Here is an 18,812-nt window from a genome sequence, read left to right on the forward strand (position 1 = left end):
TAAATAAAATCTTATCACAGTGTTGAGTGTGTGTGGAAGCAATATGCAACAAATACGTGATGGTTTATCAATGAATAGACGGGCTTCGAACCTGCGTGTATTGCTGAGTTACAAGTTCAGGTGTTGGCCCCAGAACCATGTAGAAGTCCAGAATGCCTCCTATGGTACGGTACGTCAGGGCGGGGGTAGGCTGCAATGCCACATCTGTAAAGATAGAGAAAGCCCAATTGGTAGGGAGCCATAAGTTACCCAGGTGGAGAATCTATTCCTAAACGTTTTCCATTTTCACTCCTACCCTTTAATATTGCCCTCCTCTGGAAAGTATTCTCTGAGGCCGTGGGATCAAGACAGATTCCATCTGCCTAAAATAAAATACACAATCTCAACTTATGTCACCCTATGGAATAGGAGCAAAGGTGTCACAGAAAATCAGGGAGCACGGATAGCCAAAATTTTACATGTAAGATGTGCTCTGGAAAATTTAATAAATCTTGAGTTAGTAGATGAATGAGCCATTGTACCCAACGTTCCTTGCCCTTGCCCTTATGTCTAGTAACATTCTAGTCTCTAACAGATGATTGTCTATCGTGGCATGTGAGTGTGCATCTCCCTCTTACCCATGGCATTGCTGTTCAACAGGAGCACGCCATGGGCATTTCCATCCTCTTCCAATGCCATATAGTAAGGGTGAACACCATAGGAATTCTTCTTGTACTGTAAGAAAGAACTGTAAGGTAATTACGAATAAAAACCCAGTAAGTTGCATCCATATCACAAAGCAAACAGTGAACTCAAGTTTGACATAGGAGATTGGACTCACCAGTGACGTTCTTCAAAAAGCCTTGCTTGACCTTGTCTTCTACCACAAGCAAAACAAACTGTGCCGTCCACACTCTATGCCCCTTTTACTACTACAGAAACCTATCTTAGCACTGATTGCACTATGCTATCGCCTCCCCCAGCATTGTAAATTTTTGCAGGGCATAGACACTGTCTCATTAAATTTTCAGATGATCGCTTTGTGTAATATTTGGTAAAATAAATAAAACTTGTGTTCCATAGGAGTAGAGAAATTAACTGTTTTACAAGCAAAAGAGCATGAAATCACATGCCCTTTTGGATTTGAGAACATAGTTTATCAGTGCTAGGAAATGCTGATGAACATAGACTCATTTAAGACCACAAGAATGTGCATAAGTTTGGATCAAGAGAACATGACTGATAATTTTATTCTTGTCCTTACTGCTGGTGGCTCATCCCGAGCAAACATTCCCCACATGTTCCAACTCATGTTTCTTCTGAAAGATGCATGCTCCGTTTCCCCGAAGCCATAGATGTACTGAGATGGAAGGCGGGTTGAAATGGAAAGAAACATCTCACTGAAGGTGAAGCCAGGGAGTTGAGAGTCCCAACTGCAACACAAAAGCAGACCACCACGCTGAACTACAATTCACAGGCCAGAGAAAACACAAAACACGTTCCGGTGCCTAATCCACTGGGACGGCCCCGATTATTGGGCATCAGGATCCATGTTCAAATGCTATGAAATGAACCAGGTCGTGACAGTGGCCATAATTCAGCTCCCAGTTTCCATGTCTGTATCTGTATTCTGTGGTTTGCAAGACTAAGAGTCCTTTTTCTAGGTCATGGACTCATTTCCAGAAAAAAAGTCTCATTCACTCTTTTATTCCCAAATGAGAGAACTGGGAATTCTCACTGAGAGAAAACAAAACAAAACGAACAAACCAAAAAACCGTGACTTGTCCATCCTTTTAATCCCAGTACATCAGCTTGTGGGAACCTATTGGATAGTTCTACAAAACTATTGTACAATAGAAAAACATGAAACTCTTTAGATTGCAAGAAATTTCCTGAGGACAGACACATGGAAGGGGAACTACATGAGATCTCCTGGGCAAACTGGGGGTTGGGGATGGGTGCAGAGGAGAGGGTACGGAGGATGAGAGGAAGAAGGGATGCGATGGGCGACTTGGGGGTGTGGGTGGGGAGGGAGAGCAAGAAAAGAGATGTCTTGACAGAGGGGGACATTATGGGGTGAGGGAGAAACGTGGTGCTAGAGAAACTCCCAGGAATCCACAAGGATGAGCTCAGCTAAAACTCCTAGCAATAATAGTGGAGAGGCTTCCTCCTCTAATCAAATCGGCGACTACCCTAGTTGTCATCATAGAAGCTCAGTGATGCAGAGACCCACAGGCAAGCACTGGGCTGGGGAAGTCCATCTAAAGAGAGGGAGGAGGGATTACATACATGTGCAATGGGGTCCAGATCATGACAGGAAATCTACAGAGACAGCTGGCCTGAACCTATGGGACCTCAGAGACTCTAGACCAACAGCTGGGAAGCCTGCGCAGGACTTAATTAGGTCGTCTGCATGTGGGTAACAGCTGTGTGGCTTGGTCTGTTCGTGGACCCCAGCAGTGGGAGTAGGATTTATCTATCCCCGCCTGGTACATGGGCTGGCTTTTTGGGGCCCATTCCCTATGCTGAGTTGCCTTGCTCAGCCTTGATGTAGCGGGGGGGGGGGGGGCTTGCTCCTGCCTCAGCTTGATGTACCAGGCTTTGTTGACTCCCTAAGGGAGGCCTCACCCCTCCTGGGGAGGGAATGGGGCCAGGAGGTCAGGAGAGCAGCAGGAGGAGAGCGAGGGGGACTGTTGGTATGTAAAACGGATTAAAATATTTAGTAATAATAAAAAAAGAGGATGGGAAAGTTTGATTATTTTAAGAGAGAATATTGAACATACATGCAAATGAACAAAAGCCATATACAGGAAAAAAAAAACACACATGAACATGCAAGTAACTATCTCTAATGGGGCAGGGAACTTCCTTTCAAGTATTTTCTCTTCCTGGAGTCAAATAACACATTAGGGTTTTTTGTTATTGTTGTTTGTTTGTTTTTGTTTTTGTTTTTTTGATGGTAGTGTTCAGTTTTAGTTTTGGTTTTCCCAGACAGGTATTCTCTGTATAACAGTGCTGTTTGTTCTGGAACCCTCTCTGTACACCAGGCTGGTCCTGCCTGCCTCTGCCTCCCAAGTGCTGGAATTAAAAGCATGCCTGGCTCATGTTTTTTTTTTTTTTTTTTATTCTTTCAGTTTTTCTTCTGAGTTAATGACTGGTTAAAAAAAAAAAATAAATTCCCTAGAGAATTAAGAACAATTGATGCTCACTTTGACAAACATGCCTATAACTGTACGTTGTCTCAGAGATCAGTGGTTCGCTTGCAGTGATTAGAATCACGGTAATTAGATCTACAGTGGCTTTGACTGGGGCCAAACAAACCGAGCTTACATCACAGTACCGGAGCTTCTCCGTCTAATTTCGAGTCCAAATGGGTTGGTTTTTACTGTGACATCATACAGGCAGTTCTCAGAGGACCCATGTGTCGAAGAAGTGATGTTCAGAGGTACCGGAACCTCATATCTCTTGTCAATGGGGCTATAAATCTAGGAAGGAGAAAAGAGAATTTTAATGGCGTCTAAAGTTAATACTAACGCAGGTTGAGGCCTCCCACTGCAGAAGTTACTAGAACTGCTGGAAGTGAGGATCTCTTCGGTGTATTCTCCACAAAGCAGACTCGTGCTTTTCAGGGAGATGGGATGGGTTTTCGACCACATGTCTGATGTAAAATACTGATAATAATAGAGGATGCAAAACTGTAGCAGATCTAAGTTCACATCCTGACTGGATATCTACTCCCTTTCTGACTTTTACTTCTGAAGGCCTCAGCTTGTGCATCTGTAACATAAAGGTTTGCATTAACAATCTGTTTGTGGCAGTCTTCGTGCAGCTTTAGCTGGCTGGGAACTCAATATTTATACCAGGCTGGCTTCCAATTCCTAGAGATCCTCCTAATGCCACCTCTTGAGTATAGGAACAGAAGGCATGCACTGCCAGGCCTGGCCATTAACAGTCTTCCAATGACCTCATGTGTACAGAGCCTTGAGTCAAAAACACCCGTGTTGAGAGCCAGCAACTGTGACATGCATGTTACCTTGACCTGTAGCATGTTTTCTGTATGGTAGGTCACATTCAGTTTAAGAGAGCTGATCTTTCCAGAAAGAGGATCAGAGGCAATGCTTGGAGCTCCTGCTGCCCGGGCAGATGCTGAGTCTGCCAGGAGGGTCAGGTCCATGGTGACACCTGTGGGCTGGTACCGAATGTTACTGGCAGCATACTGGGGGATGGTATCGTAGAAGCAGACAGGCACTCCAGGAATAGCTGTGCGCTGCAACAGTAGGAAGAATTCTTGGTGAGCTTCTACACCACACTACTGAAGAAGCCAAATAAGACAAAGTTCTAAGAACTTTGAAATAGGTTGAAATGCTCTCTGTTGAAGAAAACAACAACAAAAAACAAACAAACAAACAGATAAGCCCTAAGTCCTAGTAGTGTGCATATGATGTGTTGGAGATGAGGTCTTTGCAGAGCATCAGGTTAAGATGAGGTCATTAGGGTAGGCTTTAACCCAACACCATCAGCGTTCTTACTAGGAAAGAAAATTCAGATAGGCAAGCACACACTCAGGAAAACGCCACAAAGTCATGAAAGCAGAGATCCTACGCAAGCTAAGAAGTGCAAACCGCAGGTGACAAACCACCAGAACCTAGGGGTGAGTGATGGAACAGAGCTCACTCGTGGTCCTCAAAAGGAACCAACCCTGTCATAACACCCTGATCTCTGAATTCACAATTCTATGCCCAGGGATAATAAAATTGCTATTTTCTGAGTGCGTTTATAGTACTGTAGCAGCCATAGCAAAGGGTCCAGAGTCAATTAAACTCACACACACACACACACACACACACACACCACACACACACACCACACCACACACACCACATACACACAAACACACCACACACACACACACCACACCACACACACCACACACCACACACCACACACACACACACACCACACACACCACACACACACACCACACACACACACACACACACCACACACACACACCACACACACACACACACCACACACACACACACCACACACACACACCACACACACACACACCACACACACACACACACACACACACACACACACACACACACACACACACACACACCACACACACACACACACACACACACACACACACCACACACACACACCACACCACACACACCACATACACACAAACACACCACACACACACACACCACACACCACACACCACACACCACACACACACACACACCACACACACACACACACACACACACACACACACACACACCCACACACACACACACACACACACACACACACACCACACACACACACACACCACACACACACACACACACACACCACACACACACACACACACACACCACACACACACCACACACACAGACACACACACCACACACACACACCACACCACACACACCACATACACACAAACACACCACACACACACACACCACACACACCACACACCACACACCACACACACACTTTTGTGTGTGAATGTGAAGTGTGAAGTGTGAACAATGATGGGACAGGAAGCCTAATCGCGCAGCACAACCCCCAGGTAGGATCTGCCTGTGTCTCCTGCTTCCGATGCAGTTGATAACTTTTTCTGATTTGTTTGGTTTTTGTTCTTGTTGTTGTTTTGTTTTTCCTGCAGCATTGTTCAAACAGATTGGACAAGACTTACACTTTCTGTTTAGGTTTTCCAACAAACAAAAGTTGCTCACTTACAATATTCACGGCACAGTGTACACCGTGATTGCAGGATGGGTTTACTAGCATGCAATGGTTATAAAAATGGCAAGTTTTCTGGTGATATTGATATAAATGCATATAATGAAGTTTGACTATATTCATCCTTGCGTTACCCTCTTACCCCTCCTTTCGATCCTTTCTATCTTCTCTAATAGTTCAAAATAGGGTTTTTGAATGATGTACTTAAAGTGGCAATTAGAACGGCCATGATTTCTTCTTAGATGCAGGGTATCTGAGGGAAACACATATGGATCACCTGACACATGGAAGTCACAGAACGCGCATCATCACACCCTCGCCACCACTGTGAAGTCAACAGCCTTCTCAAAGCTTCTACAACTTCCTGGTCAGTGTGGCCATTACCTCCCAAAGGCAGCCACGCTGCTTGCAGCTCTCCTCAGAGACTCCGGGATCCTCGGGGAAGCAGTTAAACTTCTCCAGGTCACTGACCACAAGAGTCCACTCAATGGAGAATTCTTGTCCCAGTTTCAGCCCTGTGAGGTTATCAATGACCAACACCTATGGAAAGAAAGAACTCCAGTGACAACCAGGAGACTCAGAACTACGGATACAATGTCGTTGATGGCTGGGAAGTCAGAACCAAGCTTTCTCCAGCATCACCTTAGAATGCCTGGAACTGCCTGATCCCTGAGCTTTCAGGGCCATTGTGAGAGTATGGAGTGTGGAGCAATGTAGTCATGTTAAGGTGTGTGCATCACCATGTGAACGTCGTTTTTAGACTTATTATACTTTTAGTATGATGCCTGTTAATGTGACTAATGATAGCAGTGATCGACAGATCAGTTTTACTGAGCATACGCATGAGCCAAGCACCATGGCAGCCATACTACATATTATGTGCATTAACTCTATAGAGTGACCCGGTGCCATGAATACTATGGCTGTCTCCATGATACAGATGTAATAGCACACCTAAGCTCCCGCAGTGGGTAGAGAATAGCCAAGATCAGCACCCCATTCTGCTTAGAAGCTGTATTCCTTTCCTGTGCTGTGTGTATTTCCTGGTGGAAGATGGTTTACTTAAGAAACAATGAACTTCTCAGTGAGTGAGCCGATACCTAAAATGCTCTGTGTAAGTTTACCAGGTAAGGGAATCAATCACTCACTGGTGACTAAATCTGGATATAGCTTATGTTTTCTTCCACTTACATTTTAGGTGTAACTATAAAAATAGCATAATAGCAATGGCAACTAGGAAAAGTGCCTCCCGTGTCTCAAGGTTAGTTCTAACTTTAACAAAGGGCAAACTGTAAACACGCCTCAAAAGAACCAGGACAATTCATTGAACCTCATTTTTTAACCGTTCCATCTGAGACCATCTTATCTAGTTTTAAATTAGCAGAAAAGATGTTCTCTTGGGACACGAACTCTTGCTATCTTCTTTAGAGCCCTGATGTCAACAAGGGAAAGTATCCATACTTGCATGCACACATTTCTCCTGGATCCTCTCTATGATGTGGTGGCTGTCTCAACAAGAAAATTGTCTCTGTGGCTATCCAAATTGTCTCATGTGCTTTCCATGAAGTCAAGGGAAGGAAAGCTGTCAGAATGCCAGGCCAGGGCTTACAACCAGAGCCCTACAGATGGAATGACCTCTCACCTTTGCTGAAGCATTGTAGTTGTAGCTTGAAATGGGGATGGTATTCTTATTAAGTAAGACATTAAGGTCAGTCGGCTGCTTGTCCATCCCCAAGATTCTGATGTTGGTGAACATGAGTTCATTTGGATCCACGTAATCATTATTTATTATTTTTGCCTGTAAACGATTCTAGGAGGGGGAAGAAAGTCACTTTAGGGGTTGGATGTAACATTCATCATCTCCTGGTCCAGGCTGTCTGCATACCTTCTGATTTCTTTTCCAAACTGAACAACGATCACCCCCCAGGAAAGGTGTTGTCTCAGACACCAACACTCTCTTCCTTTGGTTAACTGGCCCTTCCTGATTCTAGCACTCAGAAAATATAATCCTGGCTTACAGAATGTTTAGTTACAAAGCAAAGAAAGAGAGCCAAGCACACAAACCCCAAGGGACACACAAACATCACATACACATAAAAGTGCCACAGTAATTTACGTTTTAACTTTAGTACTCATAATAAAAGCTAAATTTTATGAATGCTTAATAATATGCCAGACACTACACTTAAGTATAGTGCATATAATATACCATTTGGATGACTCAACAAGTTATGAGGTCACAATCTCCATTTTTTTTTTTTTATTCAGAAGTTACTGGAGCACAGAGAAATTGAATGACTTATTTATAGAAACAGATTTGAATAGCAGCAAAACTGAGCTAAGCCCAGAAGGAGGTGGGACTGAATTCTGAGGAAGAGGGGCACATTTTACTAAGTACAAAGAATTCAATTCCCCACAAACAAATAGGCAAGTTTGACAAGATTTTGAAAGTAATAGAGCTGGAGAGAGAGAGAGAGAGAGAGCTGTTTCAACAAAGGTACTGACTGGGCCACCTGGACATACGTAGACAAAAAGACAAACTTTAACCTAAGTCTGACATATACTAATCAGCCCAATATAGATCGCAGAGTTAGATACAGACAATAGTCAAAGAACACCGAGCTTCTAAAGCCAGGCAAAGAGTTCTTAGATGTGGCATCAGAAGACACAATCCAGCAGAGAGAAAAAAAAGATAAGTATACCCAAATCTAAATGTCTGCTTCATGAAAGTCTTTAAGATGAAGGAAAGAGCAGCCTATATATAGAAGAAAGTATTTGCAAACATATTCAATGAAGGATATTTAAAAACCATTAAAACTGAGCTGTTAGCCAATGCCAAAACCCATCCAAATAAGAACATGGACAAAGAAATGACATTTCACCCAAGAGAATCTGAAAAAGGCAGGTGGACATGTGATTAGTCATTGGAAAAACTGGAAACGCAGTTAAAGTCCCAAGAAATGATCACATAGAATGGCTAAAAGGGAAAACACTGACGGCCTCAAATGTAAGAAATTATACAGAGAAATGGCATCACTTACATTGATTATAAAATACACAGCCACTCTACAAAACAGCTCAGATATTTCTTATATAATAAAGCATGCGCTATAAGTATGAATATCAGAGAAATAAAAGCATACATAGAACACCAAGACCTCAAAACATGGTCGCAATAAGAAACAAGAAACTTAACATTTCTTGAAAACAGTACTTACGGATGTAACAGAGAAATCGTACAGAATGTACTTCCTTTCTAACACTGTGCCTGAAAGAGATGGGTAAATGTGTATGTACCATTAGTATGGGAAATAAGGAGACTGAAATTTCACCCTCCTCGTTGGGGATTCTTCTGCACATAGTTCTGCTCATCCAAAACCAAATGGGTTTTAATCTTTGTAGAACCTTAATGGACTACTTTCTCTGAAGTCACATGGTACTCTGTGGCTCTACTTGCTAGCATTTACAATATTTTGATTTTTATTATGGTTCTCTATCCTGTTACATCTTGAGTTTGTCAAGGTCAATGTCTGTGGCACATTCATCTCTATGTGCCTCCCATGCAGGGCAATATTGGATATCAAATATCAATAAATTCCAATTCCATTTGGCCTAAAAAGCTTCTGTGTTTCATTCATATCAAATCTTTGAGTGGAAAACATAAGACATTCACTAGATGTGTCTTTCTCGATGGTAACTGGGAAAGTGCCTTGCTAAACTAGTGAAAACATGGCATTGCTTGATGTCAATGATGATGTGCAGAAGAGAATAAAGAACCCACATGCAATACTATTTCTTCCACTGGTCATGTCAGTAACACAGAAAGTTCTACATGTGACGTCTATTTTAAATCATTATACATGGCTAATGAAACTTGCAGAATGAGTTTGAATTTTCCAAGCTACTAAAATTTCCTAAGATGCTAAAACATATAACAGTGACAATGGGGTTGGTGCCTTATTGGGAAGCCTCTGGCAGTGCATCTTCACTAAGAACAACCGCTATGGTTCCATTTGAAAGTCTACCTTTAGACACTCCATCATCCCAGTACAACTGGCCCTTTGCTTCTCGCTTGTAGTCCAAAGCAACAATGAGTCCCAAGGGATTCTTCCGGCTGAGGAGAAAAGTTGCAAGTTTCAGGCAATGAAAGATAGGCAGAAACAGATTAATTTTCCCCTCGATGAATGTACCCCTTGACGGCTCCATCCTTTGACGAGTCTACCCCTTGGGGCATAGGGATGGATCCTTGTAGACAGGGCTGTAATGAGTTCACTAGACCCCAGATAAATGATAAATGGGTGTTTATTGGGGGTGTTTACACCAGCACAGCCTTTCTTTGTCCCTCCGACCCAATCCATGGCCCAAGAGAGAGCTCAAGAGGGTGAGCCACACCTCACAGTTCCCTCTTTCTGGTTCTGTCTACACCTAAAGCAACGCCCAAAGGGGTGTGGCCACTAACAAAAATACACTAGCAAGGATAGATACTGCTACAATTCCCCTTTTAGTCTAAAGAAGGAGGTTGTAACCCTGATGCAAATACCATATACAATGGTAACAACTATCAAGTATATTCCAGGAAAGGTAAACATGCACAAATTAAAACTTACCACCAGCAAGAGCAACAATGAGCAACAGACACATACTACATGCCCAGTATCAGGGTAAAAGCATGACAAAGATTACTATGATAGCAGTCCTAATCTGGAAAGTCTGAGTCTTATCTGTCTAAGATCAGAGAGGAGATAGCTATGACTATCTAGTCTTAATCTCATCAAAGACCTGAGAAGAAAAATAACATTCTACCAGGCTACCTTTTGTACAGAGTTATAAGGGCTTTGAACTACTTTACTTATCTTTCCTAATTTATATCCTACCTTACCTGAGGTTTTTTTTTTTTTTTTTTTTTTTGTATCAGTGTAGAATGTAGAGATCCCAGAGATTGGTGTTTTTCTTACAATGCATGGGAGGATCGAAATAGTTTTCTTTATGAATTTTATTCTCTCATTTTTGGGAGAGTTGTTGCTAAATATTCCCAAAAAGTAACTGCAAGCTCTGCAAATATTCATTATCTTTCCATAAGGAGGAGATTTCCCATTATTTAAAGGTACTATAATTTCTGCTGAGTCCATTCCTATCAGTTGGCAAAGTCTTAATTTTCCTTTTAAAATCAAATCAGAAATATTTTCTATATATGTTTTTAACTGTTTATTCTGTTTATGTGGTAGAAGTAGCCACTCTAATATGATATCTTCCCTCTTCACCAAAATCCCTGAAGGGTATTTCCTAGGTGGTAATATAACCAGAACACAGTCAAGCTTTGGATCCACACAGTCCACATGTGCCTCTAGTATTCATATTTCTAGCCATTCTAACTCTTTTTCAGCTTCAGCTGACAATATTTTAGCACTATTTAAGTCCTTGTCCCCTTTTAGGGTCTTTTTCAAGTTTTTTAGGTCATGTCCTTTTACTCCAATGATAGTCTGTAGCTGGGAAATCTTTTCTAATAATTTTTAAAGATATATTAAGAATCTGATAGTGATCTCTTCTGATCTGTTCTTTGTATTTTTTCGGGGGCAATTTGTAATCCCCAGTGAGGCAAAACTTTCTTTACTTCCTCAAACATTTTTTTCTAACGCCTTTGCCTTGGAATCAGCCAACAATATATCATCCATATAATGGTAAATTATAGGTGTGGAAACTGTTTAAGAATTATTTCCAGTGGTTTTCGCACACATTATTGGCACAGGGTGGGGCTATTTAACATTCCCTGTGAGAGGACCATCCTTTGATCTCTTGACCAGCTGAGAATTATTGTAATTAGGCACTATGAAGGTAAATTTTTCTTTATCTCTTTCTTATAAAGGTATAGTGAAGAAACAGTCTTTTAAGTCAATGATTATAACAGGCTATTCTTTAGGTATACGAGAAGGCCAAGATGAAGGGGCCCTTCTGTATATGTGTTTCACTTATTGGTTGATGAATAAATCACTGTTTGCCCAATAGAGGCAGGAAGATGGGTAGGACTAGGAGACGAGGAGAATTCTGGGAAAGGTAGTCAGGGAAAGCCTGCCAGAAACAGACACCATGTAGACCACAAAAGAGTAACAGGTCCAGGCATTCTCTGGTAAGCTAAGACCATATGGAGATATATACGTTAATAGAAACGGGTTAATAATTAAGAAAGAGCTAGCCAATAAGAAGTCCTATCCATCAGCCAACAGTTTAATAATTAACATAGCATCTCTGTTTCATTTGGGGCTGGAGTGGAGGGACCCGACAGGACAAGAAGATCCAGCAGCAGATCCTCCAGAGCCCACCCCAGGGACTGAGTAGATAACAGCATCTTGTGGGACCACAGGCCTGGGAGGGCAGCAGGGCGTGGGAAAGAGATAATGAGAACAATCGAAGGCTGAGATGGTTCCTGAAAACTAGGTTTGTGATGATTCTAACAACACTACAGGACCCTGTGACAGGCACTCTCCTGAAAGTGCTCTGTCTGTAGTAATTCTCTTAACCCTCACAAAGGCCGCCATCTTCTCAGGTTCTTCAATAACAAGTATGAACACAGAGACGCTGCTCGAGGTCAATGCATGTAGAATGCTATCAGGCCAGAGTATGAGCTCAAGTTCTCCAGAATCTGGGCCCTGAAACTCCAACTCGTGTTGATCTTTACCTCCTCCTAAAATTTTCTCATGTATCAGGAAATGCACTTTAAAATAATTTTCCTGTCCCTACAGAAATCCCCACGAAGATTATTTTGACTATTCCCGCAATCTGGTTTAATCCAAATAGAAGGAACACAAGACTGAGAAGGAAAGTGAGACTATGCTTACCCCTGTGAAGATAATTTGGGGCCCTTGAAACGAGGAGAAGCTTGCGGACAGCATTCATTCGGTCCACATACTCTTGGTGCTCGCTTGCCCTTCCACATGAAGCCCCACTGAGCGCCAGCCCAGTAGGAAGACGGGAATCTTACCTGGTCTCTGTGGTTGTGTTTGGCTGTTGGGTGGGAAATATGTAGCCGCCTCGAAGGTGAAGCCCTATCCTGTCAGCTGGTAGCACCATGTCTACAAATTGTTTCCTCCATTGGATAGCCAGTTCCTAAGCAGCAAAAGGAAAACAGACTGGATAGGGGACCGCAGGACGGCAGGACCCTAGAGATCCTTTAGTCCAGTCCTCACTTTAGAGACAAAAAGATGGGCACCTCCAAAATGAGGTGATTTCCCCAAGGTGTGTGGGTAGTAGAGAGCGGAGCTGAGACACCGACTCCCCCCCCCCCATTTCCCTCTCACCACACTGTGTGCTTTAGTTTATGCCTTGTGTGTCTCACTGAGAAAGTCTTGATCTCCAGTCTAGTGCTACCGGGGGCTGGCAGGAACTATAAGGGGTGGTGGGTTTTAGTGTGAGTTTTTTAGACGTTAGAGATTTGCCCTCAGTGAGAATTGTGAAGTCCTAGCCTCTTCCTTTTATCCTCCATTGCTGTGTAGCCATGCGGTATTTTTGTTTGTCTTGTAGGGTGGTTTTGTCCCTCCTCTCCTGTCACCAGCCCAAAGCAATGGAAGCCAGTTCTAGAACTTCTGAAGCTGAAAGCAAAAGTGTACGGACCCTTTCTCCTTATAAGCTCACTGCCTCGGATATTTGTTGCAGCAACATAACACTGACTGATACTGTGATTTTACTGAGCTTGAATTCTCTGCTTCCACAGACAACAGTTAATGAAATGATTAGTCCTAACTATCTGCACAGCAATGAGCTGGTTGAGCCAGTGAGATTTCATAAACCTACTGTAGCTATTGGAAATGTCTTCTGCTGCACTGTGGATGTCAATATCCTTCTAAAGTTCATATGTTGGAACCTAATACTACATGTGATATTATTAAGAGACAATTCCTTTGGACAAGTTGTTGAGTTATAGCAACTGAGTGAGAAGCTCCTGTTTATGAAGTTGAGAAGACCTTCATCGTGGACATTACAGCCTCCAAGAACTATGGGCAATGGAGTTCTATTGTTCATAAATTGTGCAGTGTGAGGTCCTTTAATATACCATTCTGAATTGACTAAGATGCCTCAAGACACACTCAATCAATGCATTGTAAAGCCATGTGAAATATTATAATGACCTCCTCTCAGTTTTAGAACTGTCCTCTGCTAGAAGAGGTTTCTGAAACAGTAGAAGCCACCTTACTTACTGTCTCATAGTCATACCAGATGGCATCTGGAATATAGGCTTTCACTTGATTCATGCCCTAAGGAAATAAAATCAATAAGCTGTGTTAGCACGCACGCACGCACGCACGCACACGCACGCGTATGCACGCACACACACACACACACACACACCTCTTCATAGTTTGGAGAACACCTCCGCATCATAATCCCTGACCATTTGAATAATCCTAAGAGCCATTGCAGATCATCCCGCTATACCAATGAAAATACATGAACCCAGAAAAGTCAAGCAGTTTATCCAAAGCCAAGCTGTACCTAGAAATTAAGTTCATTTTGCTTCTGTGCTCATGCATTTTCTAGGAGAAGCAGAGAGTTTCATTCTCAGAGTGATGCCATCCATTAGCTCAGAGTAGACTAAGCCAGCCACATCCACAGGGGAGCAAAGCCACTTGTCAAACAAAGCCAGATGTAGCTGAGACACTACCAGCTCAATGAGCCTTGGTTAACTATCTTTTCTCTTGATTCTTATTCAAGCAATATTTTTAAGTAAGATGATGAGGATCATAGCAACCCTTCTCACACACCTTACTTCTCATCCTTGCCTATGGCCATTCCTTCCTGTACTCCACTTTCCATACTCTTTTACACACCTACTCTGTCTTCCCAACTCAGTCCCCCTTGACAAGAGGATATATAGTCTGTATATGTCCATCAACCTACATACACCTAGACATTCAAAAGCCCATGTAGGGCATGGCCACATGCCTAAGAACAGAGTTTTTAAAGGTAATTTTACAACTGTTTTAGTTTATACATCATTGGATCCAAGAATTCCAAACATTCATGATTGCTCTCACTTATATTTATATTTAGACTTAAGTGCAATCACATATATGCAGCATTTAGATTACTCAGCTATCGAGCTATGAGAACAACTGTAACATCCCATTCAATTATTCAGGTTACAAACATACTTCATATAACACAGGTGTGATAAGGAGTCCAGGCCCCCATAAGAATTGTTCATGCACCTTCCATGTGTCTGGGTCCTGATAGAACCTATAAAACATAGGGTACATTCACAGTGAAGTGAGTGCAACTTTCAAGAAGAGACAGCATCACATCACATGCCTTAAAGGGCCTTGTTACACTTGAAAGGTAAAGGAAGCTCGTGATCTGAATGGGAGGCTTTGGTCTAGAAACTCACTCATGCACCAAGGGCCTCGCTACTGTCTCCCCGAGTGTGTGAGCACGGTAGAAGAGGGTGTAGAGATAGGGCAGTAAGGTGTAACGGATGTTCAGATAGTGTCTTGAGGATTTCAACAGCAGAGAGTTGGGACCAAAGGCCGCAGGGTCCTGACCCTGAAAGGGAATGGAAGTAGTTAGTGGAGATTTCTTTCAATCGTGATACAAGGTTTTCCCAGATGAACACAGGCGTGTTCCCCAGTTTAGAGAAGGTTGGAATCCTTTCAGAACTCAGTTGATCTTGGTCCTACTCCCTTGTCTTATAGATGGAAGAATATCAAAGACTACATGACTTCTCCAATGTAGACATGTATGCAAGAAGACAGTTTTCGCTTGACAGATTCATCTCAGAGCAGACTATGGAAGCCCTGAGTGACCAGAAGATACCACAAGGGTTTCAATGGCCATAAAGAAGTCAAAGGGGATCTACTTCCTTCAGAGACATGCAACATATTTTTTTTTTTGAGAAATCTCGTATTTTATTTGGTAGATAAAAATAATAACCATTTGATCTAAATGGTTATTTACAATTTTTTGAAAATCCATTTACTTAATTTGATTTGCCTAACTATGATCTACATTCCAAATCTTTTCTTTTCTCTGGAATTTTGTGAACTTGCAATTGTAAGCTGTTTGTGTAGTTTCCCTCTGTGATTGTTAGCCATTATAGTCAGTTTCATTTTCTACATACCAAAGACAATGACCTTTGTATATTTCTTCTTACATTCATGCAATATACAGAAAGATAATAAGGACAGATTCTTGGCAGATTTTATCAAAGAGCAAACAAACAACCCTTCAGCAAAGAAATCTAATTTTCCCAGGTCCTAGAAATCGACATTGGATTGAGAATGTAGATCACAGTTACACAATGCTATTTAAGTAAATGTAGTTTCAAAAGTTGTAAAACTAAGTTTAGCCCTCAGTAGTAAATACTCATTTTGTTCACTCTCTTTGTAGTTCGGAAGTTATGAAAGACACATATATCACATTTGACTTCTCATCCCGTATCACACAATAGAAACTGAATTTCAGAAAGAATGATGTGAATCTGTTCCTCTGTTTCTCTTTATAAGAGGCCCAACACTTTCCCAAATATAGCCATGTCCCCAATATAGAGTTCATGAAAACACTAAGGCTAAACACAGAAGAAAATTGTATTCTTCAGCCTTTGTCATCTGGCTTCCCGATGAAAAAAAGTAAAACTGTACTGGATGTTGTGGTGGTTGGGACCCTGAGTTTTGGTTTATAACACTGAAGAACCCAGCTCTGCCTAAATGGTTGATGGTTAACCTAAGTGCAAATCTTGAGGCTGAATCAATGCAAAATACTGTTTCCACTAGATGTTTTATTGTTTTATGGAATTATATTTTACAACAACTTGCACAATTTTAACACACAAACTGAAGTGTGATAAAAGTACAGGCTGAGTTGTGAAGACTTGGAACAAGATATAAGTAGCTCAACCCCTAATTTCTCATGCTGAACACTAGTTAAATAATAGCACTATGAATATATTGCCACACAAGATACATGTTAAGTGTCCCTATTTGTTTCATCTTCCAAATTTAAATTTAAAAGAACATGCAAAGTTTTTTATGTAATTCCATGGGAAAGAGCTAGTTTAGGAGATAATTAGATCTCCACCCTAGTCACTTGGGGGAGCTGAGTGTTCTTATCTACAAGATAAGAGACAAGCCATGTTTTGTGAACATTCTCTACCTTCCCTGACCCAAACCACCTGCTTAGACCTTCATAAATAGTTTATCTCTCTCCCAAACACAAGTGGACAAAGGAATCTAAGGATAAAATTCTTTGAAGAACTGACGTGTGATTACAAACAAAGTCAAAGGCCACAACCAAAATGATGTTGAACTTACTCAAATGAGTTGCTTTTTAGTTTTGGCACATGTGCATGGTGAAATACGTATGTGGGTGCATACACGTTCTAAAGCATGTGGATATATTGTCTGAAATAGGATTTTTAATTGCCATGACAAAACACTATGTCCATAAGCAACTTGGAGAGGAGAGGGGTTATTTTGCCTGCACATCCACACCATAGCCCATCATCAAAGGAAGTCAGAGCAGGAACTCAAATAAAGAACCTTGAGGTAGGAACTAATGCAGAGACCATAGAGGAGTACCTCCTACTGGCTCCTCATGGCTTGCTTAACCTCATCTCCTACAGCATCCTGCACCAGCAGCCTATGGATAGTAGCTGAGGGTCAACTGGGAGCAGAAGAGAAGGGAGTAGACACTCTTGCTTAAAAGGTCGAGCTTGGCATGCATACCAAGTCCTCAAAGCAGTCCCATCAGGCCATGTAACAATGACATGGCCACGCCCATCGTCGGGGGGTGGGGGGTGGGGGGGTGGGGGGGGCAGGATCAGCAGAATGCCAGTTTCCAACAATTAGTCATCTCTGAGGCCACTTTAACGAGCTTATTAAAACCAAAGCACTCAGTTTGAAGTACTTTGATTGCAACTTATTTTATTAATTTTATTAAAAGAACAACACATTATTTGTTCCTGCTGCATTATAAATACCTTAAGAAGAACTTTGAACTACTTCTGTAGACTTGCCCATAAAAAGTATCATGTTAGATAAAAAGGATAATGGTAGGAAGAATCATGGAAAGTAATAGTGGGCTGGTCTCCCAAACTATTCATAAAACAGCAGGATATATGATAAGATTTTAAAAAAACAACAAAAAACAAACCAAAAAAAAAAAAAAACACTTTAGATCACTGACTTACTCCTCCATAATCTTCCTTCCTTACTCTCTTCTAAATATGAGTAATCTTTATTGTATTAATATTTACATTGATATACTATATCATGTATGCTATCATAATATATTGATGTAATCAATAGCTAAATTAATAATTAATATTAATATACACATTGATCTCCCGGTGTCCCATCTTGTACAGGGTAATAGGTAACAAGTGATTGAAGGAGCATAAATGATGTTGGTAGCACTAGGCATTGAACCCGGGACCTTACATGTGTTACCTTTGGACGTTTTGAGACAGGTCTTCTTGTGTAGATGCAGCTGGCCTGAAACTTGCAACAGTCCTCTTACCTCTGTCTGTTGAGTGCTGGGATTTACAGGCATGTGCCACCACGCCCCACTACCAGCACAGAAGATGTGACAAAACGTCTCACCTTTATGGATGAGTTTTTGACAGCAATTCAATGTATAAATATTCTTCCTTATACCCTTCCTTTCAGACGTGTCACTCAAGATTTACCTGACCTTATGAAGTAAGAGCCAGTGTGTAGCAGTTTCCTATAACCCCTCTTTGAAAGCAAGAACTTCTAACCTCTTCTCTCAGAGGAACTCACCCTGTAGGTAGGACCATTGTGATTCCTGGACAGTGGGTAAAATGCTCCAAGTTGCATCCACCTTGTGCAGAGTTCCTCTGTGGCATTGTTTCTGTAGCCACAGATGTTTGCCCCTACCTGGAGAATTAGCACACAGGCAAGCAAGTGATTACTAGGAAGGTAAAATCATTTGCTGTATTCTTAAGTCGAAAAGAAAAGAGTATAGCAGATTTCTGCATTCTGCTGGGTCTGGCACCAGAGTGATAGCAACTGACTTTAATCCTTGCTGGACTATACCTGGCCTACCTCCGGAGAGTT

General features: G+C 41.8%; 1 protein-coding gene across 1 annotated transcript in view; it reads right to left on the reverse strand.

Annotated features, from left to right (window-relative positions):
- Nucleotides 1-18,812, reverse strand: part of LOC127214309 (probable maltase-glucoamylase 2) — a 74,012-nt gene that overhangs the window by 25,879 nt on the left and 29,321 nt on the right. Inside the window, exons 16-29 of the mRNA XM_051174700.1 lie at nucleotides 18,516-18,632; nucleotides 15,128-15,282; nucleotides 14,895-14,979; nucleotides 13,941-13,997; nucleotides 12,728-12,852; nucleotides 9,777-9,865; nucleotides 8,970-9,019; nucleotides 7,394-7,561; nucleotides 6,136-6,291; nucleotides 4,013-4,246; nucleotides 3,310-3,464; nucleotides 1,244-1,412; nucleotides 618-714; nucleotides 92-204 (exon numbers count right to left, since the gene is read on the reverse strand). Coding sequence (XP_051030657.1) covers nucleotides 92-204; nucleotides 618-714; nucleotides 1,244-1,412; nucleotides 3,310-3,464; nucleotides 4,013-4,246; nucleotides 6,136-6,291; nucleotides 7,394-7,561; nucleotides 8,970-9,019; nucleotides 9,777-9,865; nucleotides 12,728-12,852; nucleotides 13,941-13,997; nucleotides 14,895-14,979; nucleotides 15,128-15,282; nucleotides 18,516-18,632 — 1,770 coding nt within the window. The remainder of the gene's footprint in view (nucleotides 1-91; nucleotides 205-617; nucleotides 715-1,243; nucleotides 1,413-3,309; nucleotides 3,465-4,012; nucleotides 4,247-6,135; nucleotides 6,292-7,393; nucleotides 7,562-8,969; nucleotides 9,020-9,776; nucleotides 9,866-12,727; nucleotides 12,853-13,940; nucleotides 13,998-14,894; nucleotides 14,980-15,127; nucleotides 15,283-18,515; nucleotides 18,633-18,812) is intronic.

This window comes from Phodopus roborovskii, unplaced genomic scaffold, assembly GCF_943737965.1.
Source record: "Phodopus roborovskii unplaced genomic scaffold, PHOROB, whole genome shotgun sequence".
Taxonomy (NCBI): Eukaryota; Metazoa; Chordata; class Mammalia; order Rodentia; family Cricetidae; genus Phodopus; species Phodopus roborovskii.